The sequence below is a fragment of the Copidosoma floridanum genome, unplaced genomic scaffold, assembly GCF_036245765.1.
Source record: "Copidosoma floridanum isolate Cflo_tuat_1 unplaced genomic scaffold, Cflo_Japanese_pri ptg000021l, whole genome shotgun sequence".
NCBI classification, from domain to species: Eukaryota; Metazoa; Arthropoda; class Insecta; order Hymenoptera; family Encyrtidae; genus Copidosoma; species Copidosoma floridanum.
This window is the reverse complement of record NW_028321898.1, coordinates 31,497,506-31,521,986: the sequence shown is the minus strand read 5'-3', so window position 1 is coordinate 31,521,986 and position 24,481 is coordinate 31,497,506. Positions and strand designations below refer to the sequence as shown.

Genomic DNA, 24,481 nt, shown 5'->3' with positions numbered 1-24,481 from the left:
TTTTTTATGTAAATATAAAATTAAGTTTCTTAGGCATTCTTATAATATATTACTGTTTTTTTTTTTTTTTTTTGTATTAGTTAACTTTCGAGCGTCCGCAGAACAAATTGTATGCAAAACATTTTTGTTTGCAATCGATATTTTTATCTTCACTCTGACGTTCTATACAATATAAATTCGCTGATTTTTGATATTTTATGTAAATAATTAAATAAACTCTACATAATAATATTAATAGTGTTAATTGTATATTTATTATAATGCCTCTTTTATGTTCAACATCTATAATATCTTTTTTTTTGTTTTTTGTTTTTTTTTTTCTTTACAAAACAAGGTAATCACGGATACTCTGATCATTTATTAAGAGCTACAAGTACTTGAATTTCAGTACTTTCTGAATAGGTCCATGGTAATTCGGTATTAAATTTTTTTTGGTGAACAGCATTTCTCGCAGCATACAAAATCTATAAAAAAAAATAAAAATAAAAATTATGAAAAATAATGAAAAAAGTGTAGATGGTAATCAAAAGATGACTATATTCAGTACAAATAATTACTTACAGGATTGTCGATATAAGCCTCGCAAGCGTAACACCAAACCGAAAGGTCGGTAAAACTTAGCGTAAGAGGATGCCGTGACGAGCGTTCGTGCAGTAGCGCGTGCTGTCTAACGTTTCGAGCGCAGTGAATCGTGTAACACTCGAGACATACCCAGTTTTCGAGGGTACTGTCGCATTCGACGCACGGGGCTTGAATGTCGATCCCGGCTTCCGGAACAGGAGCCACTGAACTCAGATGCGGACAGTCTTGGAGGGGTACGACTGCAAACATGTCCTCGTCGAGTAACGCCTGAAAAATCATTCTACATAGATAACTCTCCTCAAGTCACCATCATCCGTTAAGCTTTTTTAACTTATTCGTGAATCTTTTCACCTGCAAGTTATCTTTCAAGTAATCCTGCAGCGTTGCGTTGTTTGTCCTACTTTGTGAAGATCCAGCTTGAGCTGACCCTTGTTCGCCAGCATCATTGCTACTACTCGCTGCGCTATTGTCCGGTTCAGTTTTTGATTTATCATTATTGGGATCGTCATTGTCACAGGGCGCGTGACGTGGCTCGCTCATTTTTTCACTATAGTCATCGTGGATGTTCAAACGGTCCACTTGAACGGGAAGTTGGTCGTTTGCCGGTGAATGTTGCTTTTCAAGGAAATCCGAGAGCAGTCGCTCGGTAGGCTTGGCACGTGGGATTTTGGCTTTAGGAAGAACGTTTTCTTGGGGAAGTGACTTTTGAAAAACCAAATTCGGCCAGTAGCGCTTGTGCGCTCGGAGAACGTTTATTATTGAGGTAACTGCGCTCGAGCAAGGGCTCAAATTCGCTTCCAATGGTACCAAGGGGTCGCCCAGCAGTGCTTTCGAGCACATGCTCATGGCGTGTCCGATGGAATTGACGTTGTAACCGCCCTCCAAGCTGAGTATGATACGTCCGTTTGCCAGCGAAGACAGCCAGAAAGTCATGTGGCCAAACATTTCGGGACTTACTTTGCAGCCTAACGAGTATTTCAATTATTGATTCTTTTATTTTTCGTCATTCATTATGATCTGAAACCGCAAAGTTGACACTCACCACCCAAGGGATCTCCGATACAAGCGTCGAAGCCTGCCGACACTAGTACCAGCTCCGGATTGTACTGATAAGCTATTGGCATGACGACGTGTTGAAAAGCTGCTACGTATTCGGCATCGCCCATACCTTTCTATGTTTCAACAAGGCAATTATTTTTTAATGTTAGAAAAAAAAAAAACCCAGATTAATGCATACCTTGTTCCACGGGATGTTCACGTTGTATCCTTCTCCTCGGCCCTCACCGACTACAGAATAGTCAGCTGATTTTGAGTGGGGAAAAAAGCTACCGTTGTCGTAACGGTGCAACGATACGTACAGTACTTTTGGGTCGTCGTATAAAATTGATTGCGTGCCGTTTCCGTGATGAATATCCCAATCGACGACCAAAACCCTGAAAACGATTTTTGTCAAATTTCCCCGAACTCCCAGTTCAGCTGGTCACAATATCTATTGTCCATACCGTTTTAATTGATGGAACGAGACCGCGTACTTGGCGGCGATTGCGATGTTATTGAAAATGCAAAAGCCGCAAGCCGCGTCCGGCTCGGCGTGATGTCCAGGAGGCCTGACCATCGCCACCCCGCTCTGGCTGTCTCCGTTCAAAACGCTGTCGACCACTTGCAGCAGAGAACCGGCTGCAACCGTAGCGCTGTTCCACGTTTCGGGATGCAAGTACACAGAGTTCATCTTTGAGGACAAACCCACCAGTTCTTTCAGTTTCGTTTGAGCGGTCTTTTTAATACTGTTCACGTACTCCGGATCGTGCGCCAATAAGATTTCCTCCTCACTGGCGACTCTTCCCTTTAAAGATTTTTATGTTATCAACACGGTGTAAAATCATCACTACTACGCTATTTTTATGTGTGTACTGACTTGCAGTAGCAGGCAGCGATCGAGCAACTCGTAATCTTTGTGCTTGGAAAAAATACTCGAAATCCTGCCTGGCTTCTCGGGATGAGTTTCATCCACCACGTTGTAATGTTTCAACATTCTCTCGTCGTAGACAACGCATACTCTGTTTGGAGCCTTTTTGAGATTCGTTACTGAGAACAAAAAAAAAAAAAATGTTTTAGTACGATAATCGACCTCAAAAAGAAAACTAAGATGATTACTTTTTATAAGCTCATCCAATTTTCGATTAATTTCTCGTATTACGGCGTTGCTCTGTACAGGATAGCAGTTTCGAGTTTCATAGACAGTTGGAAAAGTTTCTGGTCCGCTGAAAAAAAAGAATGATTTTTTCAAAAGTCTTTGCTAATGATTTATTTTGATGATTAATTAAGACGCTTACTTGAAGGAAACAGTGGGTAAGTGCTTATCTTTCTTGTTGATAGATGACGTTTTATCAATACTGTAAGAATCTTGGTACTGATAACATTTCCAATAAGCTCTATGAGCATAAATTACGTTTAATATAGTCTCTTGGATGCTGTACGTGGAAGAAGATTGTTGTTATATTTTCTTCAACAATTACATTATTTCATTGATAAAGAAAAATAAGAAACCTTTGGCAAACTGGCTCCAAAGATTGCATCATAGGACATGGATCGCCTAAAAGTGTCCTAAGCGTGAGGGCAGCACTTTCCGCGAGCGATTTAAGACAGTAGCCACCCTAAAAGTACAGATGGTATAAAATATAAGAGTACGCGCTCGACGATATTGCGAATTTGGGATGAAAAAAAAATTTGTACCTCCAAAATCACTGCGACTTTTCCACCAGCAAGGCTCATGAGTGAAGATAACAAATGTGCGTAACAGGCTGGCGTAATGTTCATTAATCCCTGGAATATTTCGTTTTGTTCATTTGTTTTACCAACAAAGGAGTTTTTAATTATTTTTTAAATTTTTCTTTAAAAATTATTTGTAGAAAGGAAATGTTATTCAAAGAAATTTCAGTGGGTTAGAAATTGAAAAAAAAAAAAAAAAATTCGACAACCTTTTCATCGCCATATGCTGAGTCGTATCCAGCAGATACGAGTATCAGACCGGGACAGAACTAAAGAATAAACAGAGTAAATCAATAAGAATATACTTTAAATTACCTCTGGACAACCGAGAGCTGCATCATAACCAGCCGAGACTATGATGAGATCTGGTTGAAACTAAAAAGATTTGATTAAAAAAGCGCATTCGTATTTTTATTGCACGCAACAATGCGTATTGACGACCAATCCACTTACTTCGTAGGCCATTGGGAGCAAAACTTGTTGGAATATCGCCAAGTAGTCGGCGTTCGTCATACCGGTTTTGTTCAGAGGAACATTGAAATTGTATCCTTCTCCTGCCCCTTCGCCAACGTAATGGTAATCAGATTCCCTCAAGTTAGGCCAAAACTCGCCGTTTTCGTAGCGATGTATCGAAAAATACACGACTCTGGACAAAAAAAAATTCAATAAAAACGTCAAGTCTGCTCGTGAAAATACATTTACTCTTCAAATTTGACTCACTGACCTCGCGTCATTGTAAAACATTTGCTGAGTGGCTTGCCCGTGATGCACGTCCCAATCCACGATCAATATTTTTTTGACCAAATGGTTTTTCAACGCCACTTCAGCAGCTACGGCGACGTTGTTGAAAAAACAATACCCACAATACTCCGATTTCATGGCATGGTGGCCAGGCGGCCTGAAATTATAATTACCCCATCACAATCACACTCGGCCGAACGAGTAATATACTCATGATCTGCATACGAACCGTATAATGGCCATTCCATTTTGTACTATGCCTTTACATATGTTCTCAATCAAATTGATTGTCGATCCGGTAGCCAGCAAAGACAACTGATACGTTTTCTAGGAGAGATCGAGCATCATCGAATCAATGTTACTTCAAGGCATGAAAATCAATGATAAGCGAGGTAACTTACGGGATGAAAGTAAACGGCATCGTACTTGGACGCAAGTTTTTCCAATTTATCCACGTCTTGGCAGTTATCAGTAGATTTCAGCGTTTCTATGTGCACCGGGGAGTGTTTCAGCAACAATTCACTGTACTCGGCATTACGAGGCTCGATGTATTTACACCGCTGAATCAAATTTAGCTCCTGGCACCTCTCAAGAACTCTGACCAGCCTCTCGGGACACTCTGGATATTTGTCGTCCCACAAGCATTGATGCTCGGCCATGGAACGATCGAACACCAAGCCGGTATCGTTGCGAACCATTTTTTTGGAATCAATAGCTTTTTGGTAAATATCGACAATTATAGTGTTACTGTTTCTCTTTCCCAACGCTTTTTTATGCTGCGCCTCTCGCTTCGCAGCCAGAAGAGCTGCCGATGGCTTTGCCTGGATAATTTAGGGAAACATTTTCGAGATAAGCTACGTGCGTTCAACAAAGATAAAAGCCAAGTGAGATAAGGTGTGAAAATATTGTTTCCATTAAAATAAAAAATAAAATAAAAGAGTGTTTTTCGAGTGTATATACTTTTTCATGTAATTCTAATAGTTTTCCAAAATTATCTCATAAGTTTAATAAAGAGTGAAAATAAAGACAATTACATTAACCATCCTTGCAGACTTTTTGTTCATAACGTTGCCTGTGTTTTTTCCTTTTACCGACATTGTCAATCAATTGGTCGCCAAGATCATACTTGTCAACATTAATTTCTTGTATCAAGAATTCTGGCTTTTTTTTTTCCATCCGGCTGTGGATTTCCAGAATTACCTTATACTTTTTTTATTTAACTGCTATACATGGATGAATAAAATAACGTATGAAATAATTAATCAAACAACTTTTTAATAAACAAAAAAAAAATGATATTAGAGTTCAACTAAAGATGATAATTAAGAAAAAAAGTTTAAAAAATATGGATGATAAATTAGAAGAAATGATTGAAATGGCAGTGGAGAGAATTAAAAAATCGTGGGTGTTAGTTACTGTTACAGTGAATGAATGAATTTCTCACGCATAACCATATTTAGATACGAGGCAAGTTAGACGCACCTACTATGTTAATGTTAATATGCATAGACGTGTGTATGTGTTACTTATTACCTAATTTGAAATTTTGAAATACACTATCTACATACACAATAAGAATTTGAAAAAGACAACGTTCATGTTGACAATGAATGAAATAAGTAATGTTGATGATAAAAAATTTTAACTCAAAATGTGAGGCATATATTGTTTTTATTGAATAAATTAATTTAAATATTTTTATCAGTGTCGTACAACTAGTTAAAATAAATCTATTAAATGGTTGAACCAATCACACGAATGAATAAAATTGTAAATATATAATAAAGCTACAGCGTTTGTATTTACTCTTGTCCGTGTCCACCGTTCATTTAACATCAAATTGTCATTTAAAAAAAACCAGAAACAAACAAAGTACAAAATCAAATATTTACCAGATTTATAGGTAGGAAAGATAAACAGTTTATCATTACTTACCATGTAAGTACTGTAGATAACTATGTAAACAGGTGTATTATAGAGAAAGTTCGTAAACAAAACAAACAGAGGTTAAATGTCAAATCGAATCGCGGATGGCAATGTAGGAAAGTATACCTGTACTACCTAGGCGTTGTCGCGATCGCGACTTTACACACGTTTAATTTTGTATTGCGAGAATCAGATAATGAGGCAAAAACACGTAAAAAAAATATAAAGTTGCATTATCACAACACCTAATTTGGAGCGAGCGGAGCATGCGACTGTCGCAATTTCGTCTGCTATACACACATGTGCACACGCACACGCGCGCACGCATGCGAATTCCATTGGAAAAAAAGAAACGACTTTTGTGGGCGAACCGCGTCATTTGAAATCCGCCAATGGGAGACGTCGCCTGGTAGAATTACCCGGTGAAAGGAGACGCTTTTTATTGCGTGGGTTATGAAACTCATGCATACACTTTATGAGTGCGTGATTGGCGGTGAACCTCGTCGTCGACTTTTGCATCCAGGAGTTGGAGAACCAACCACACCTCTCTCTCCCTCTCTCGAGAATCTCGAGATGTTCGTTATTGAGCAAATTCGAATTTAAAGTCTAGTTGGGCACCGTATCAACATAACTCCTTTGTGAACAGGTGTATCCTTTTTAAAGCCGGTTGAATGAAAAAGCCTCGCAAGTTATAACAAAAGTACTAACCGCAACACTGGAAATTTGTGATGCCACACGTGTCCAGCGTTTGAGAGCATCAGCTCGGATCCTTTCGACTTGATCAGCTGCCATTTGTACACTACAAACCAAACTTCTTCTTCTTTTGCCTTATTGGTGTTTATCTAATGTAAGTATGTTTGTTGTACCTGATCAACAACAATCGCGACTATCTCTTTCTTGTGTTTTCTTTCAATGCAAACGATGCATTCATAACTATTACAGTTTCGTGCAATGATCAAGGGCAAGGAAAACGGTTCACAGCATAATTATAATCAGCCTAGAGTTGCCAGGACTATCCTGTCGCAAGTTCAAGCAGCACAAGGAAATGAACAAACGAAAGCAGTTGTAAATGATGCCCCAGAAGTGGCCAAAAAGACATTTCAAAGTTCGAAAACGGAAGATGACTCCAACTTTGCCAAAAAGTCCAATGAACTCATGCCTCCTCCAAAAATGCCGGGATCGTCGAAGCCAGTTGAAAATTCTGGTTCACAAAAGTCAGAGAATAACAAGGAGAAAGTTGCTGGCAGCGAGACAACTAGTAATAAAGAAAAAAAACAAGAGAAAAGCAGTTCAAAGAAACAGTGGTCCATTACGGATTTCGATATTGGCAGGCCTCTGGGCAAAGGAAAATTCGGCAATGTGTACTTGGCGAGAGAAAAAACTTCGAAATTTATTGTAGCAATGAAAGTATTATTTAAGGATCAGATAATTAAGGCAGATATCGAGCACCAAGTTCGTAGGGAAATTGAGATTCAAACACATTTGAGGTATCCAAGTTTCATTCGTACTGGTGATTAATATTTGAGTGTTGATTTAATTTTAATTTCTTAATTTTTTTTATTATTATTTGCAGGCATCCGAATATTTTGAGAATGTACGGATATTTTCATGATGAAACAAGAGTGTACTTAATTTTAGAATACGCTCCAAACGGAGAATTGTTCAAGGAACTAAATGCTCAACCAAACAAGCGTTTCAATGAAGTCAGGTAAACTTGTTGTGCCAAGCATTTTGATTCGTTATTTTTAAACTTAAAGTCACTTGTTTAGTAATTTTTTCATATCATCACAGAGCAGCAACTTACATCTCTCAGTTGGCTGATGCACTAAAATATTGTCACACAAGAAAAGTTATACATCGAGATATTAAACCGGAAAATTTACTTCTTGGCGTGAGCGGTGAATTGAAAATGGCTGATTTTGGTTGGTCAGTTCACGCTCCGTCATCCCGTCGCGAAACACTGTGTGGTACTCTTGATTACTTACCACCAGAAATGGTGAATGGTCGTACTCATGATCATACTGTAGACTTGTGGGGAGTTGGGGTTTTGACTTACGAGTTTCTTGTTGGAGAACCACCATTCCTGGATAAAACGTACGACGAAACTTACAATAAAATTAGGAAGGCAAATTACAAATTCCCCGCATATCTGAGTAATGGATCTAAGGATCTTATTTCTAAGGTAAGCATTTTACGAATAAAAAAAAAAAAAACAAAATACTACTTGTCAATCAACAGCTTGAACAAGATATGAACGTTTCAATCAATTTTTTCCCCCTAGCTACTCGTTGTTCAACCTGAACGGAGACTAAGTTTGGATGGCATACTCAATCACCCGTGGATTGTACAAAATCGCACAACACAACCCACTCAAGTTAATGCTAGAAAATGAATTCCAACCCATCTAAATGAATCGAAATTTACTGAGTTTTGGCGAAAACGTTTTTTGTTGCTTTTTTTTCAAAGTAACGTAATTTCCAGTTAAAATATTAGATTGAAGGAAACTCATTTTTCAAGACTTACTTCTGTGCAAGCACACATTTTAAAAACTCGCAACATCACTCAAGACTTTTTTTTAGTACGATTACAAAAAAGAATTAAAGAAAAATTAATTGAATAATTTCTTGGGTGAGTGATAAAATTTTCATTTCATTATTTTTTTTACTTAATGCTGAGATGAATGTATTGTATTTAACGTTAATCAAATACGATCGTGAATGATGGTACACTACTGTTAAAGATTTCGGTAAAACCTTCATGATTGAATAATTCGTAACATCGCTTGAATATAGTATATGTATATATATATTTATAAAAAAAGTAAACAATAAAGTAATTTTTATTATTACAGTTCTTTAGAATTTTCTTATAAAACTCGTCTATATCACTGAAAAACCATTGCCCTGATTTTGGCTTTTGGCCACATTAAAAATTGACAAGAGGTAACCACGAGAGTCCGAATTTATGTAAAAGGTCATGTTGTTTTCCGTCTCGGGTACAACAATTGGATCGTCGATTTCAGATCCTGCATCGCTGTTTGTTGACACGCTGGTGATGCCGGTACTACTCGTCCGCAAGAATTCAGCCACCCTAGCCCTCATTTCTCGGTCCATCTGAAATCAACAAAAAAAAAAAAAAAAATGCCTACAAAAGGCAACTACTGAAAGATAGTGAGAAAAAAATTCTACTCACGTGAGGCGCAAACTGCTCGTCAGTAGCAGCTTTACTCAACTGCTGACTGGTCGAGGTGCTCGAACAGTGCAATCGGAACACCGTCGACTCGGACGGATTGTCGACCGCGATCAGGTCTTTGAGCGGAAGTATCTTCTCGACACTGTCCTCGGCAATATTTACTATCAACAGCGCCTGCTTTGTGAGAACAAGACTGACCGCTTTGTTGCTGCCCTGAAGCATGACCTGGTCCGCGTTCGCAACGTGAAGGATGACATCGTCGTTCTTTGCCAGCAAGGGCAGCAGCCTCCAAGCGTACCTCAGGGAGGTGGCGCTCAACCCGTACGAGTACTGTACGACTGGCCTCTGCCGGGGCTGAACGAGAGATCATTACATTACTCCAACTGTTGGAATATTAGTGCGTCGAGTGAAATCTTGCTTACCGAAGGCAAGGATATCCAACCGGTGCCCTGAAGCAAGCCTTGGCCCGTCAAAGCAACCAGCTCGGCAGCGCCACTGAGGGGCTTTGTGACGACGCCGACCAATCCACGTCCAACTCCGGTGACGAGCCCCCTCGTCGAAGCTTCACCCGACCAAACTTGTTGCAGGGGATGGTGCGCGAGCCCGGCCACCGCAGCTGCGAAAAGAGCAACACATTGACCATCGGAGCTGCGGATGTTTCAATACAAAAGACATGAAATGAAATTAACTCTGACCTAGTAGACTCATCCCAAAGCCGGTGAGGCCGTGATAGAGGCCCTGTGCCACGCCTTGAGGGCGCATCCTTCTGAACTCCTCCTGGCGCTGCAAGTGCTCGTCGTCCAGAGTCAATCGGTCTAAATTTCGGGCCACGCTCGACGCAAGCCTCGTCACCGAGTTCACAGTACCTAGAAACACGACGCTTTTTGTTTTTCTTTTCCTTAAACTTCTCAAATTACTTATACGTACCAGCTGTGATGTGCTTGACGAGGCTCGCTGAGCCATGCGTTATACCCACGATAAAGCCCCAAGGTCCCTGCAAGAGTCCTTGGAACGGCATGGAGATAAAATCCTTGAGTCCAGTGCCCAACGCCTGCGCAAGGCCTCCAGGAGAGCCCAGGATTTCCAAAGAGCCAACGACCCAGCCTGAAAGAACGAGAATCGCATCAACGGAAATCATAAGAACCCGATGTTATGATTTGGCGTGTTGTTTTTCGGCTTACCGACGCCGAAAATCGCACCAGACAGGTAATGCATGGCGAGCGCATTGCCGAGTCTGTAGGGCGTCGTTATGAGGTTTTTCCGATCGAACGCGTCGAAGAAGAGAGGCGAGTGGTCAAAGGCCACGTAAAAGTGTATGGTGCTGTGCACGCTCAGCAGTATCGACAGCGGCTCGATCACGAGGCTCTCGATCCTCAAGGGCTGGCTCAGTATTCTGGCGTCAATGAGCACGCAGTCGGGTATGGGCACGTAGTTCTCCATCGCCATGCACAATCCGAGCGTATTATTGCTCGACGTTGCTGTGTGTACAAAACAGGGCGGCAATATCATCGTCGAGTAATCGATGAGCAGAGTAATGAAGCCTCCCTCGACGTACGCGCTTATCGGCGCTATCTTGACCGCGACGACCTTGCACGCTCTAACGTCGTGGCCGTTCTCCCACGCCACGTCGATCCCCATGAGCGAGTTCTCGACGATGCTCTTGGCGCTGCTCTTGAGGTTGTTGGTCAAACAGATGGGGGAAGCGCGCTTCGCGTACGGCTTCTGGCCGATCAGCACGACCGGGAAGTCGAAGCCCCCCTGCTCGAACATTTGATTGTCCAGCTGGAGGTCGCCAACGTATACGCCAAGGTTCGAGTGGTTTTCCCGGTGGTCCAGCATGAAGATGGCGTCTGTCACCGACAGATTCGCGATCTCTATTCTCTGGGCGTTGTCGTTGATGTCCTTCATCAAGATTATCGAAAAGCCCAGCACGTGCACCGTGATCGAGCCGTTTTTCCACCTCTTCTTCCTTCGTGTCGCGTCGATCGAGCCGATCTTCTTGGCCGGAGCCAGTGGCGCACCGGTCGACTGGTGCCTCGGAGAAATCGGCACTTCTCCCTCCAGAGCCTCGTCCTGGGCCGAGAAAAATGTCATCGTTGACGTTGAACTGCTCCCACTCTGGAAAGCGTTGGTTTTAATTTAGAGATGCGACTTTGGAACCAAATGTTTCCGTCCAAACTCACCTGCAAATTTAACGTCACTCTCGGGTCCTCCAAGTAGACCTGAGTGTCGTCGGCTATCGACTCGTTTTTGCTCTCGTCGATGATGCACTTTCTTTGAATTTTACTCCTGATTTCTTGAGCGGATATTTCGATCTACATCAAAAGTGTGCATTCAGTTGATACAAAAAGAAGAAGTCGCGCCTTACTTTTTACTTAAGTGTCATTATTACCTGCGAAATCGGAGCAAGCCGCACGTGGGTCGTGTAACATTGCTTTTTCATGATGAGCTTCACGTCCCCGTAATGGGGCAGTCTGACAAACTGCTCCGACGGTGATGCCGTCAAACTAATGCCCTTGGACCATTGCAACGAGCTGACGTCTGAAAAAAAAAGTATTAACGCCTCTTTCCAAACAAAACGGAAAGCAAGCGTTGTAGTCACCGAAATTGTCTCGATCGACAAACTCCTCTCTGGCGGGTAGGGTAGATATCAGCATGGAAAAGGATTCGCTGTTGCTATTGTTTTTGTTGGCCAGATCCGGCAACTGACTCCCGAAAGTGGGCATCGAGTAGTGATGGGTGCTCCTGCTCCTGATTTGACAATTCCAAAAAAAGTGCTGCGACTCCGGAAGCGCGTTACCTGCGAAATTTCACTTTTACGTAAATTTGATGGCTAAAAATTTTATTGGTAGGGATCAAAATATAATCAATTACCCGACTCCTCGTTCGCTTGGCCAATGACGACATCGAACGAACACGCGTTTTCAATGAAAAATTGCGGGTGTTTGTCGGCGTGAATCGTTATGTACACCGTGTTTTTGTCTTCTTGGGTCGTAACCACGAGCGGCACAGTCGATTGGCCATCCTTTGGCAAAAAAAAAATGGCCCGAGTTTATTTTGCTTTGGTACTGCAGTAACGAGCCAACTTACCGGGAGCGCGATGCACTTTCGGCTGGGATTCTGATCCACGCGAACAGGACACGACCAACAGTCGGAGTCAAAAAGGCGCACGAGGACGTACAAAACAAAGACGTCGCTGCTCTTTTCAAATAGTGTGTGCCACTGTACGATCGGAGTCGCGCGCCTATATCATCCAAACGAACGGATTAAAACTTTTGTATACTACTGATTCGAGAATGGTATTGTTGAAAAAAAAAAAAATAAATAAATAAATAAATATGAGACAAACCTTTGATCGGGGGAAGGCAAAATTTCGATGCTTTGTGCGACTAGGTCGTTGGGTAGGTAAGCGTTGGCCGATGAATTTGGCACGGCTAACGCGACTACGCTCAGTTTGTGGTCCGTCATGTTTCCCACGACATGGTTACTACTGATTTTGACTATGCGCATATCCTTGTGTACACTAGAGCTAATGTTCATTGTGCAAAGCTACAATGGAGGAGTAAATACCATCAACGTGGTGAAAAATTTCGCAAATCAAGAAAAAATGGTGTGGTGTGTGGACTCACGCTCGAACGGCAGTCGACGCGAATTTTGATGTTTCCCTCCAGGGGTATCAGACCCTCTATTCGAGGCATGTAAAAGCTCTGGTTCCAGTCTGACTTGACGAGCTGCAGAGCGGGTGACAGATAAAACGAACCGGCGATGTTGACACCGACGTGAAAAGTGCTCTAAAAACGAACGAGAAACACGTGATTAGCTCTGTCCATTTTTCATAAAAATGATGAATGAAATTTACCTCTAGCTTCGGAGGCGCGACGATACCGTAGTGGGGTATCCTGCAGAGCTCGGTATCCTGGGCCACAACGGTGATGTATGTGCCCAGGGAGTTGAGTATGAAACACCAGGGCTGCAGCTCGAGGAGTAGAGTACTAGACATGAAGCCGGCATCCTCGTATTTTACCTGCAAAAATGTCATTGAGATTAGTTTGGAACAACGAAACACCAACGTCGTAACGAGCATAGTGCTAGGATTAACTTGAACGTGGGTCTGAGGCTGGACGGCGGCCGTCCATTGGGTCAGAGGGTCGCTCTGGAAGGGCCACTTTGACTCCTCCTTTGCCAGCTCGAGCTGGGCCAGAATAGCCTGGATGCTCTCCTTCTCCGGTCTCTTGAAGAACTTTCTTTGGTCCACCGAACTGTACGACAACGGCACGTAGGGATTTGAGGCGGAAACTCCCGATCTGCCGAACCAACGAGCAATTACGGAATAGTTTTTATTTATTTATTTATTTATTATTATTATTTTTTAACTATATAAATGAAGGTTGCCGTACTCGATTTGAAAAGTCAGCTGGTGATAGTGCTCGAACGTTCCTGGACAGTAGAGCTGCTGCCTCTCGCCGCGGCCGTTGATGACAGTGCTCAGCGACACCTTCAACGAGGGGGTCTCGATTTTAACCCTAGCCGGAACCGGCAGGTAAGATCTTATCACGTACAGCGGACTGATGATGGCCTGAAATCAACGATGCCAGTTACTTGGCTGTGATCATCGCCTGTCAAAAATGCGCGCGAGTTACCAAGATTTTGTTTCTCCCGTTGACCTGCTCCATGACGATCCTCACCCACACGCTGACAAACTGTCCCTTCTCCTGCAGAGGCACTGAAAAGGGACGAAACAAGCAAAACAGGTGTTTCAAAGAATTACAATGAACCAAGGTGGGTACCTTTGACGAGCCAGGGCTGGCCCCAGCGTACGTTGGGCTGCAGGGGCACGTCGCCCGTCCAGGGCAGGTTCGGCATGCCGGAGTAGCGCAGGCGCATGGCCATGCTCGCGCTGTCCGCGTAGACAATGGAGGGCGGCCGGCCGTTGGGCGGCACGTGGACGACGTCGCGCGACACCGCCGACCTGCTGTTGCTCGCCGCGTCGTACTTGACCAGGCGCATCTCGAGGCCGTCGGCCAAATGATTGGCGACCATCAACTGGCCCGTGAACCTCACAAGCTTCTGCGAAGCCGAGAGCGAGCTCACGTGTACCGAGAGGACGACCACAGCTGCGCTACCGGTGGTGGTGGTGGTGCAGGCAAAGTCCGCCTCGTAGGTGCCGTTCGCGGCCACGGGGAACCCCCGGCTCCAGACCCAGCCGTTCTCCTCGACGGCCACCCTCAGGAGTTGGCCGCCGGCGTGCCTCCACGAGTAAAAGTAACACTGACGGCTCTCGAGGAGTATGCTGTCGTCGGTGGCGCACTGCCCGAAGCGGACGGCCACGTTGGTGTCGTTGGCCACGACGTACCGGGTGGTGAGGACGAGGGGCGCCGGTGCATCGGAGTCGCGGTACAGCGCGTCGGTCCAGAGGTGCGCGGAGAGCGCGAGCGTGTGGAAGACCGAGGGACTGAGCTTGAGGGAGAAGGCCCTGCAGGCCAGGAGCGAGACCTCGGGTACGCCCTCCCGGCCGGGCACCGACAGCTGGAGCCTAAACTCGAGCGCGTCGAGGAGTTGTTGGAGCACGAGGAAGCTGTAGTCGAGGAGATGAAGCGCCAGGCTGCCGGAGGCGCGTGCCAGACAACAACCACCGGACCAGCGGCTGAGCAGGAGACTGCCGGCCCGGAGCTCGAGCAGTGCAAAGCACTGGCTGTCGGGGAGGAGCCCACCGAGCTGGTAACCCTCGAGCGGGCTTCCCTGGGGCAGCTCTTTGGGTAGTTCCGGCTGGTTGTGCAGTCTCAGCTGGGCCGCGCGGATGCAGAGACTGGCCTGGAGCTCGGGCACGGCGCTGGGACTGAAGTACGAGTCGACGCGCAGGCAGGCGAGCAGCGCCTTGCTCGAGAGCCGGCTGGGGTACTGGGATTGCTGGAGCCTCGCTCGCCAGACGCACGCCGCCGATTGTAGAGGCGGTCGCTCCGGGAGATCCAGCTGGTAGCTCTCCGTCTCCGAGAGGTAGAACTCGACGTAGCTCTGGTACGCCAGTTGGCTCTCGCTCCAATACTCGATGGCGCAACCCATCCTCTCGTCCCGCGCATCGTCCGCTCCAGCTGCCGTTGCGGCTGCTGATGGTGCCGACGCTGTTGCCGATGCCGTCGAGGTCGAGTCCAAAAACGCGGTGGCTTCCCTCGTCCCGTCCGTTTCGAACATCTGAAAAAAAAAAAAAATTGTCAAAAAATATTGGTACATTTTTTTCAGGTGATTTACCTTATTCTCATTTTTCTACCAAAAACTATTATATGGTGATGTACCTCGAACGGCACCGGGGTCACGTGGATCTTGGTGAGCGCTCGTGGATGAGGGTACCGCCAGGCCATTGCCGCCGGTGACGAGAAGAAGACCACCTGGTAGGGAAAGGGCAGCTCCTCGGCGCTACTGCCGTCGACGAACTGGAAGGCCCCGGACTTGAGGTCGTCCTTGTAGTGTTGCTCGTGCGAGGCGGCGTACTCGCTAGCGGTGGCGCTGGTCGTGCCCGTGGGGATGGAAGACGGAGCCGACGCAGGGCTCGACGGAGACGAGGTAGTGGCTGCCTCCGCTGGCATCAGCACATCGGCCAACAGTCGCAACTCCTCGTGGACGCGAGTGAGCGCGAGAACGTGCCTAGGTCCCACATCCACGTACAGGCAGTCCAATTCGAGCTGGAGCTGGACCCGTGGACCTCGCTCGCCTACCTGCTGCCACCAGCTCTCCCAGGCGAGCCCGAGTCCTAAGCTGCCGCAACACGGGCTCAGCAGTAGCATCCTCCGTTGGCCCAGTCTATTCGACACGAGGAGCGACGTCCAGCTCAGTTGGCCGTGGACGCGCTCGGGGCGCGCTCCGCTGCTCAGGCCACCCGAGACCGAGGCCACGCTCATCAGGCAACCCGCCGGCTCACACTCGAGCGACAAAACGAGCTGCCGGGTGGTTAAGCTCACGTCTGCTGGGAGGCTGTACCTGCCGTGACAGGGGCTGCAGGGGGCGGCGCTACTAATCCCATCGTCGTCGACGGTGGTGGAGATCAAGCTCCTCGTGGTGACGTCAGCGCTCCGAAGACTCTCCATCAGCTGTAGAGTTGACACAGCTCGTCAATTACTTGTTGGTGGTGTATTCAGCAATCGACTCGTTCATTAATTTTACCTTGTCCCTGACGTGGAGCAGAGACCTGAGGCGGCAGAGCGAGACGTGCACTTTGGTCGGCCTGCCCATGTTGACGCTCAGCTGGGCGTTCTTGCCGACAAACATCTCGCACTTCATCACGAGAAAGGAGGGTGGTATGCCCGTGTCTGGGTGAGGTTCGCCGCTTCTGGTCTCGATGAGGCAGCTCTTGAAATCCGACTCTGCCGGCAACGAGGCTGAACAACCATCGGCTCCATCCCCCAAGAGCAGAGCCAGGTCGAAGAAGGACACCTTGCGTTTTTTGCGAGACCGTAAGTTGCTTGCGGGGTGAAAGTTTTTAGCTTATTTATTCTTTACCTGTATTTTTTGGTCGCAGTACTGCTGAGAAAAATAAAAGTTCGGCTGGTTGATCATCGCGTAGAGCAGCGGCTGTTTTCGACTACTGGTGCTGTCTCCTTCTTCTTCGTCCTTGAAATCCAATGGGTCCTTCATTTCGTAGACGGTGAACGTGATTTTGCCGCAGTTCACCAGAAACTCGAACGGCTGGTGACCCGGTTTTTCTTGAACGACGGTCTTTTCCTGCATTTATGAAAAAAACCATTTAAAGCATACAACTCTCATTCGTACGAAAAACCCTCGTATACTCACGGGATTCGTCGAATTGATGCTCGACAGTTCAAAGTCTACCCCGCTGTCTTTGGCGAAATCGGCTTCAGAGTCCACCGTACTCTGTTTGGCTACTTGATTGCTTCTGTTGCCACCTGACGAAAGTAGATTTTGCACGTCGAGGTTTCCATATTCTCGAGGCTCGTGAATCGGCAGCAGATTTTTGAATTGAGTGCACAGTGCCGTCATGAGTTTGACTTGGTTAAAATTCACCGACAGTTCTAGATCCGTCAGGCAGTTGATTTCCATAGCACTTGCGCAGACCAGAGTGTCCGGCTTGAACGTGATGGCCGGGGCGATGATCAAGCCGAAATCAAACCTGAAATCGTAACGCGTCTCAAAGCTGAAATGAATAAATTTTGCGCCAACGTACCTTGAAATGACGGGCAGGGTTGAGAACTGGGGCTCCAAGCTGCCCCCGTTTCCCAGTTTGTTCCACTCGACCGCTGGATTTTCGTTCATCGTGTACAAGTACGACTGAGACATTCTCTGAAAGCATTGGTTGAACGGATTCAATAAACTTATTCATGGCAAAAAACGAAACAAATACACGCGGTGCCACATTACTTTGACAATGCTCTGCTGATAATCTTGCCAAGTGGTCGTGTGCACGCATATTCCGTCTATGTTGATCTGGTACTGGCGATCCTCGACCGCCGAACCAGGCACCTTCAGGATGTTAGCCTGCGCAGCTAATTGATAAATGTCAGGCCTAAGGGGCATCCTGCATATCGGATTTTCCGCGTGTGGGCTTACGCGTATCCCATCCAGCTGTGATATCGAGAGAAATTTTATTATTATTATTATTTTTTTTTTATTATACAATAAAATACACGAAACACGCACCCTTAACATGAGTAGATCGTGTTGGAAGTCCTGAGCTGGCTCCGAGCCGCTTCCGTCGGGTATCATGAGGCGGAGTCCCTTGAATTCCAAGTAAATCAACGGGAGCGCCTCGTTCTTCAGGTTCGCGATGCCAATGAAGGGCGGCGAAATGATTCTCGAGGAGCTCGTCGAGTTGTCGGGCTTGGGAGATTTTTGGCTCAAAAAAGGCTCTATCAGTCGTACGTACTTGACGAAAACGCTGGGAGGAACGATAATGTCGAGCATCTGCATTTTCACGAGAGCTTCGACGATGTACCGATTTATCGGCTGCAGCGATGATTCGGCCCTCGCATCGATTCTCTACCCAATGGTTAAAATCGTGGTGTTTTGAATTAAGGTAAAAAACACATACGCGTGAATAAGTCGATGAAAATGCAAAGTATACTAACTCTGGTCGTTTTGCCAGACTTGTGTCCACCGCTCCAGCGCGTGTGAACGTTCCCCGATTTGGCCACCGTCAGCGTGAGACTCAAAAAACCCGAGTCCTCGTTTTTTTCGTAATTATCCTCTCTGCCGCAGAGCACAAGTCCAACGAAATCGCCAAAGTTCCAGGGTTGAGTAGGCGAGTCTCTGCCGTGTGGATGGGAAAGAAAAAAAAAAACCCCCTCAGTGTCTATAATGGCACCTTCGTCTGACCCATTGATTTCACTCACCTGGCGTAGTGAAATATCGTAGCCGACGTAATCTTGTGCTTTAATTTGAGGTACACCGATTGCATGTCGACGGACGTTATGATGTCCTCGAGTTCGAGGACTAGTTTCAATTTGGGGTACTTGTGTTCCTCGTCGGTGACGTAAAGTTTCACGGTTATTTTCGTGATCGTCCACTGGATGCACGCGGTCAGGTGCACGTCGCCGCTGTCGTCTGAGGTGAAAATCGATAAATTTCCTTATTGGCTTGATGAATCGTGAAAATAAGATACAATCGAGTTCAACCTGCTTCGGTGCCCTCTTTCATGGCTGACAGAGTCGACGTCGTCGCCGTCGCCGCGTCCTCGGGGTACAGCAACTGCGTCGGACTCGACGAACTTCTTGGCAGAGCCAACGTCACATCCTTGGCCTCTTTCGCGCAGTTGACGCTGGTCTCGTCACTTTTGTCTGGACTGATTTTTCGCATTGCACTCGCAATGTTGGTGAATATGTTGTTTAAAAATACCACCTTTACGAAATAAATACCGATATTGGTTTTGTTTATGAATTTTTTTACATAAAAAAAAAAAAAAAAAAAAAAAAGTACCTGATCCTCCGAAGCGGATACAACGATCGGTGACGTATCGATATATAGGCACAAGCTCAGAGCAGAGGGTTTACTTTTTAACGAGCCGGTGTTTGAGTGCTTGACAGTTAAATCGAGGGTCGATTTCAGGCAGATTTTTTTCACGAAATTTTGCCTGGAATCGCCTTTTAAAGTGTAAGATTCAAAGTTCAGGATTTCAAGTTTCCAAGGGAACCCGTGGGCCTCTGAAAAAATAATAAATCATCCACTACTAAAATGAACTAAAAAAATAATCAACGTGGATATTGTAAAATAATTACGTTTCAGCCAAAGATTATTAGGTAACTTCACGGGCCAATCGTTGAAATTGATGAGCGCGTGGTTGGGTTGAATGTTGGAGGAATGTACGTTCACAGAGGGAAATTTGATGAGCAAAATTTGCAAGTTCTCGTCACCCTGTAGTGCCTGATTCTTAGCGTGTTCGATACCTGTGTAGAAATAGAAAATAATGTCGGGATACTTTGATTGAAAAAAAAAAAAAAAAAAAAAAAATATCACAATTTTTCTACCTTCAGCCCCGACACAACTTATCGTTGTGGTTGGCACGTAAATAATTATGTGATCGATGGAGCCACTAAATACTAATTCGGACCACCAAGGATACAACTCGCTCAATCTATCAAATATGCTTGTTTTCTGAAAATGTTTGTTTTTTTTAAATCTCCTGTCATTGGCTATCCTAAAAAATTACATACTATGGACTGAGTAACCACCTGGTTGGAAGCCAGCATCAAAATCTGATCGGGCTCGTTGGCCTTGTGCAGGAATTTTTTGTCGAGCCTCTCTTTGGCGTCCGACTTTTTTCTCTCCTTGTCTGACGAACTGTGCACGCTTTCGTGCAAACTCGGGAAAGTCCTTTTTTTCCCAGCCGTGTCCGAGACGACGCTCTCGGCGTTGTGGTTGCTGGCCACTCGCGCAACCTCCGTCTTGGCCTGGTGAGCCGAGTTCGTCTTGTAAAACGTGACGTGGTAGTTGAGCCACTGCAACAAAAGCGGGTCCACACAACCCTTCATCGAAGCCACGCGGACCAATAGGATCGCTGGACTCGTCTTCTGTTTCGCCGGGTTTTTGGAACATTTTAGGGAAGCGGTTGCTAACATTTGACCCTCGGCAGTGCTGGAATCCGCCTCGACTTCCGGTCCAGACATAATAAACGCCTGCTTGTCCTCGTTGTGAGCAAAGACCTTGACCGCGCTCAGGTTCGTCAGGCACAATAGGACGTCTATCGTCATCTCGCACCTGTGGACGATATTCTCCAAGCAGAGCTCGATATAAGTGGGATCTATAATCGTGCACAAAATAGCTGATTAAATCTTTCCATCCAATACAAATGTCATCGTACATTGTAGGTAGTATTTACTTGTTTCCTCGCACGAGTCGGCGTAGAGCGACGAGCACAGTAGCAAATTACTCGAGTCCTCTGGATATATGAGCGAGTTGACGATCGAGCAAGCGACCAGGATTCTGCTCTTGGTGCCGGTCACCGTCACTGAATCCATCTTCAAACTGTGCGAGTTGTGCACGATGTTTGGGTCTTTCCAGTACGAGGAACAAAGCAGCACACGTAAATTGTACTCCACATTGCAGGGCATGACGATCGACGTGTGACAGCTAGACTTTAAGTAAACTTGGCTGGCGACTCCTGTGAACTATTAATCGAAAAACAAATCAGGTGGCTGAATAAACATCAGTTGTTGAGCACACCTAGAACCGCACCTGAGCCTGGACGTCTCGGTAACAATGGTCCAGCATTTCAGGTGGAATGTCGCTCTGCTTCGACGCGCAAGCTATGAGTCTGAACGGGTACAGGGGCTGCCTCCAGTTTACGACGACCGCGTCACACTCGACGTTTAAGTACGGGTCGTCCGACAAGGCTGGCACCATCACAGTTGGCGACTGAATCGTCACGCGTTAAATAAAAAAAATTAGAAAAATTTTAAAATGGTACTGTGTACATATGTATACTCACTAGAATATCGGTGTGACTCTGCGATCTAGGAGGACTGGAGGTACTGCTGGTGGCTTGATCCCGATGATCGGCCAGTTGCAGTTGGACGGCAACTTTTTTCACGTGCACGCTCGTGTGAACCACGGGAATGTTTTCTCTCAAGGCCTCGTACTCCTCGACCGTCACGGGCGGCAGTTCGTCGTACGACGGAGCTACGAAAGTCACTTTTAAAAATGTCCTTGAAAGTTACCCCATAGATGTTTTCCAGTACTTACCTGGTTTTGGCGTGACGTATGGACTGTAGTCGTACTTGTCGGCTGCCCGCTTGATCGTGTCGACGCGGTGAAACAGACCCGAGCACAGCCTCAGGGTCACGTTGCCCAAACTGTATCTAACGTGCCTCTCTTCGGGAAAGTTGCTGCATCGAAATAATGGCTCGAGAATGTTGCGTCGAACGCGTAAATTATTAATCATTTAATTCCCAACGAACCTGTACTCGTAATTTGAACCCAACTCGGCTATCGCTTCGGGAGTGATGTCATCCGGTATCGCCGTGAAATGAATGTAATCCATGCAAAACGCCGGACACCTTTCAAGCAGCGCTGAAACTACAAAGAATCCTTGTTTTTTTTTTTTGCTCTCGTTTCGCGCGATTGGATGTACTTCTCGAATACGTACCAGGTACCGATAGAAGTCGTAAGGAGACGTCTTTCTTGTAAGTTCTCTTTTTCCCCTGGTTCTCAATGGCTTCGTTGTCGAACAGGGTATCCTTCAAGTACTCCGCTTTTCTCTGGCCGGCAACCAAGTACAAGGGTGGCTGAAATAATTCCCACTTGTTAGTTTACGACTAGAATGGATAGTTTAGATTCCAACAGGGATAGCCAATCCCACCTGAACTCCATCCGTGACTTCTGAGTAGCCGCAACTGCAGGTACCGCGGGGGTATAGATTGACGCTGCCAAAGCCCATGGTGAAATTGGTCATTTCGATACCTTGAAGAACGGCATCGCAGACCACCTCGGAGAAGCGTAGCGACAGGAACGATTTGTACTTGATTTTTCGAGATTTGTAGAAAAGCTGCTCCTCTATGCTCTCGGCGGTCTTGAACGTGATGGTGGCGTCGTCAACGTTGAAGCCAAAGTGCATCACGTGGCCCGAGTACGCGAGGTGTTGCTCGTCCGACCACTCGCCGTCCCAATCCACGGGTAGCACCGCTGCCACTGTGTCCCAAAGCCACATGCCCCAGCCCACGTCTTCCGTCGAACTGGCCACTTGAGCGACCTCGTCGACTGAAAGGACAAATGCTCGCTTTAAGCCGATTCGGGACACTTTTTTTTTTTTTCAAATTGAGCATAAAAATACCCACCACTGGATATCGAACTGTTTTCTTCGCTGGGCGCTCGGGGTTTTTCCTTCGGACTAGAAAATTGTCTCGACTGCAGTAAAGTGAAGAGCGAAGCCAATCGCAGTATCATCGGTATTTGCTGCTCTGTCACGCTGAACTCCATTTTTTGGCAGTGCAGGTCGAACCTCGTCGTCGACGCTCGTTTAGCCATGCTGCTGAGGTAACTCATGATCAAACGAATCGTCATGGAACACCGGTACAGTACAGGGTCCTATGTTGTACATTGATTTTTATTATTATTGTGCAAGAAAAATAACGTTGTGATAATGCTGTCTGTAAAATGTACAGTACCTGATAAACTTCGATTTTACCGGACGTGTCCATTTTATCGAGGCATAACGTTAGATCTTGGATCGTTATAGTTTTCTGGAGTTTCATTTCGGACGCGATTATATCTTCAAATCAGAAAATGAGTTTGCAATAGTAGAAAACACATAGACATCATTTAAGGAACATTAACAAGTTATTTACCAATGAACGTCGGCTCCCATTTGTTATTAACAGTTTTCATCGACAAGAGTCTGACGTTAATACTAAGAACAATGTCATCTTCGACGTACTTTAATATTAAGTTATTGCAATTTATCGTAATGTTATTTATGACTTTTGTTATAATACTCTTGATATATCTCTGGGGGCCTTCTTCTCTGCAAGGAAGGAAAACAAAAATTTACAGTTAATTAAAAAAAAAAAAAAAAAAAAAAATGTTTCAATTAAAAATAACTTACTGTGGGATTTCTATTTGTTTTGCCGGAGCTGTTGTTGTTATATTTTCCGACTGATTTTCTTCTTTCAACTTGAGAACACATTCTTAAAAAAAAACGGTACATGGGCTCTAATTAGTAAAAATTTTAGAAAAAAAAGTACAATTGACCTTGAAATATTTACCTATGGTATTGATTGTCACGACGATTGGTTCCGAGGTAATAAATACCCATGGAACGTGAATGAGCAATTCATGTATGTGGCCGCTAACAAAAGTAAACGGCAGATTAAGCTGCTCTTCCAAAACCTCGAGTCGTAAATCAAGATTTTGAAAAGATGCATCTCCTCCCCACAACGAAACCTAGATGCATTGTTTTATTGTCAACCAATACAATTCTTTCATATGCATGAGAAAAGAAAAAATAATCCTTATAAACAGACCTGTGCATGTTCCGGTTTGAAATTTTTAACATATTTTTCAACGTAGCTTAGAATCACTGGAGTTATGTATGATTCCAATTTAAACATTGTAGTTGCAAATCGGAAAACGTACCATTCTCTATTTTCTTCTCATTAACCAAAGTATACCTTTAACAATTACCTCTGATAGCGGTTTGTTATTGTATTTTAATTGTGCGAAAAACCTGTTAAAAAATACAAAAATTATTTTTCTAATACTAGAAAAATATTTTCACAATAAAACTACACGACGTATTTGTTTATCAACGTTAGTCACTCATAATTACATATGAAATATAACTTGTAAGGTTACAAAACAAAATAACTGCAGTTATGCCGGTAAAGAGATCGGTTTAGTTTTATTCCAAGATAATTTATAAACAAATCGCAATGGTTTTAATAAACTGTAGTAATGTATTTCTTCTGAAAACTAATGATGATGAATAAATAATATCTGTAATCTGTATTGCAATGTGAAAATTGGAGAGAAAAAAATTCTCAAAAGTCACTCACTTGAACACAACACTGTGCGCTCAATATGCCCTCAAAAAGAGAACAAATATATAAAAATACGGTAGAATTTCATTTTGACATTTTCGTCACGTCAACAAAAACTTGAGATATATGTACCTAACCCCAAAGTAAAAGCTTCGAAACTCCGAAAACAGTCAATCAGCTGACAAGGAACGTAGCAGACGAGACGCCACAATTCATTCGCACACCCGCGCGCTTTTATTTGAAATCGGACGCACATTCATGTTGTCGAACATTTCACTCGCGCCACCCACTTCCGC

General features: G+C 44.9%; 3 protein-coding genes across 8 annotated transcripts; 1 reads left to right on the top strand and 2 right to left on the bottom strand.

Annotated features, from left to right (window-relative positions):
* Window positions 1-189: 189 nt before the first annotated feature.
* Window positions 190-6,294, bottom strand: HDAC6 (histone deacetylase 6). Of its 6 annotated transcripts, none has more exons than XM_089594087.1 (18): window positions 6,028-6,294; window positions 5,127-5,315; window positions 4,494-4,913; window positions 4,322-4,419; window positions 4,076-4,249; window positions 3,805-3,997; window positions 3,667-3,726; window positions 3,316-3,405; window positions 3,130-3,236; window positions 2,916-3,053; window positions 2,737-2,843; window positions 2,498-2,667; window positions 2,085-2,425; window positions 1,820-2,015; window positions 1,625-1,754; window positions 934-1,547; window positions 562-849; window positions 190-464 (listed from the first exon to the last, which is right to left on the bottom strand). In XM_089594087.1, exons 2-18 carry the CDS (start codon window positions 5,187-5,189, stop codon window positions 354-356), a joined length of 3,300 nt encoding a protein of 1,099 aa, XP_089450213.1. In that variant the 5' UTR covers window positions 5,190-5,315; window positions 6,028-6,294; the 3' UTR covers window positions 190-353. The 6 variants fall into 6 exon arrangements, with proteins under 6 accessions (XP_089450213.1, XP_089450217.1, XP_089450215.1 ...); XM_089594091.1 differs by lacking the exon at window positions 3,667-3,726 and adding an exon at window positions 3,561-3,620; XM_089594089.1 differs by having other exon boundaries at window positions 5,127-5,312.
* Window positions 6,295-6,439: 145 nt separating this feature from the next.
* On the top strand, window positions 6,440-8,841 carry LOC106647758 (aurora kinase C). The gene is made up of 5 exons (XM_014364286.2): window positions 6,440-6,865; window positions 6,961-7,505; window positions 7,592-7,726; window positions 7,810-8,200; window positions 8,300-8,841. Exons 2-5 carry the CDS (start codon window positions 6,970-6,972, stop codon window positions 8,408-8,410), a joined length of 1,173 nt encoding a protein of 390 aa, XP_014219772.2. The 5' UTR covers window positions 6,440-6,865; window positions 6,961-6,969; the 3' UTR covers window positions 8,411-8,841.
* A 36-nt stretch (window positions 8,842-8,877) lies between these two features.
* Vps13B (vacuolar protein sorting 13B) lies at window positions 8,878-24,368 on the bottom strand. Its single transcript, XM_089594678.1, has 47 exons — window positions 24,201-24,368; window positions 23,670-23,872; window positions 23,412-23,589; window positions 23,252-23,333; window positions 22,995-23,170; window positions 22,815-22,918; window positions 22,488-22,734; window positions 22,010-22,407; window positions 21,797-21,935; window positions 21,609-21,726; window positions 21,394-21,536; window positions 21,140-21,330; window positions 20,887-21,066; window positions 20,531-20,819; window positions 19,951-20,452; window positions 19,680-19,849; window positions 19,431-19,598; window positions 19,132-19,355; window positions 18,831-19,053; window positions 18,549-18,759; window positions 18,285-18,465; window positions 17,857-18,195; window positions 17,578-17,781; window positions 17,384-17,499; window positions 16,993-17,329; window positions 16,702-16,923; window positions 16,322-16,635; window positions 15,748-16,251; window positions 15,486-15,699; window positions 13,998-15,288; window positions 13,851-13,933; window positions 13,608-13,786; window positions 13,310-13,514; window positions 13,070-13,234; window positions 12,840-13,001; window positions 12,560-12,759; window positions 12,301-12,454; window positions 12,085-12,235; window positions 11,813-12,010; window positions 11,603-11,751; window positions 11,394-11,525; window positions 10,392-11,328; window positions 10,138-10,314; window positions 9,906-10,076; window positions 9,633-9,826; window positions 9,211-9,564; window positions 8,878-9,131 (listed from the first exon to the last, which is right to left on the bottom strand). Exons 2-47 carry the CDS (start codon window positions 23,754-23,756, stop codon window positions 8,898-8,900), a joined length of 11,397 nt encoding a protein of 3,798 aa, XP_089450804.1. The 5' UTR covers window positions 23,757-23,872; window positions 24,201-24,368; the 3' UTR covers window positions 8,878-8,897.
* Between the last annotated feature and the right edge of the window lie 113 nt (window positions 24,369-24,481).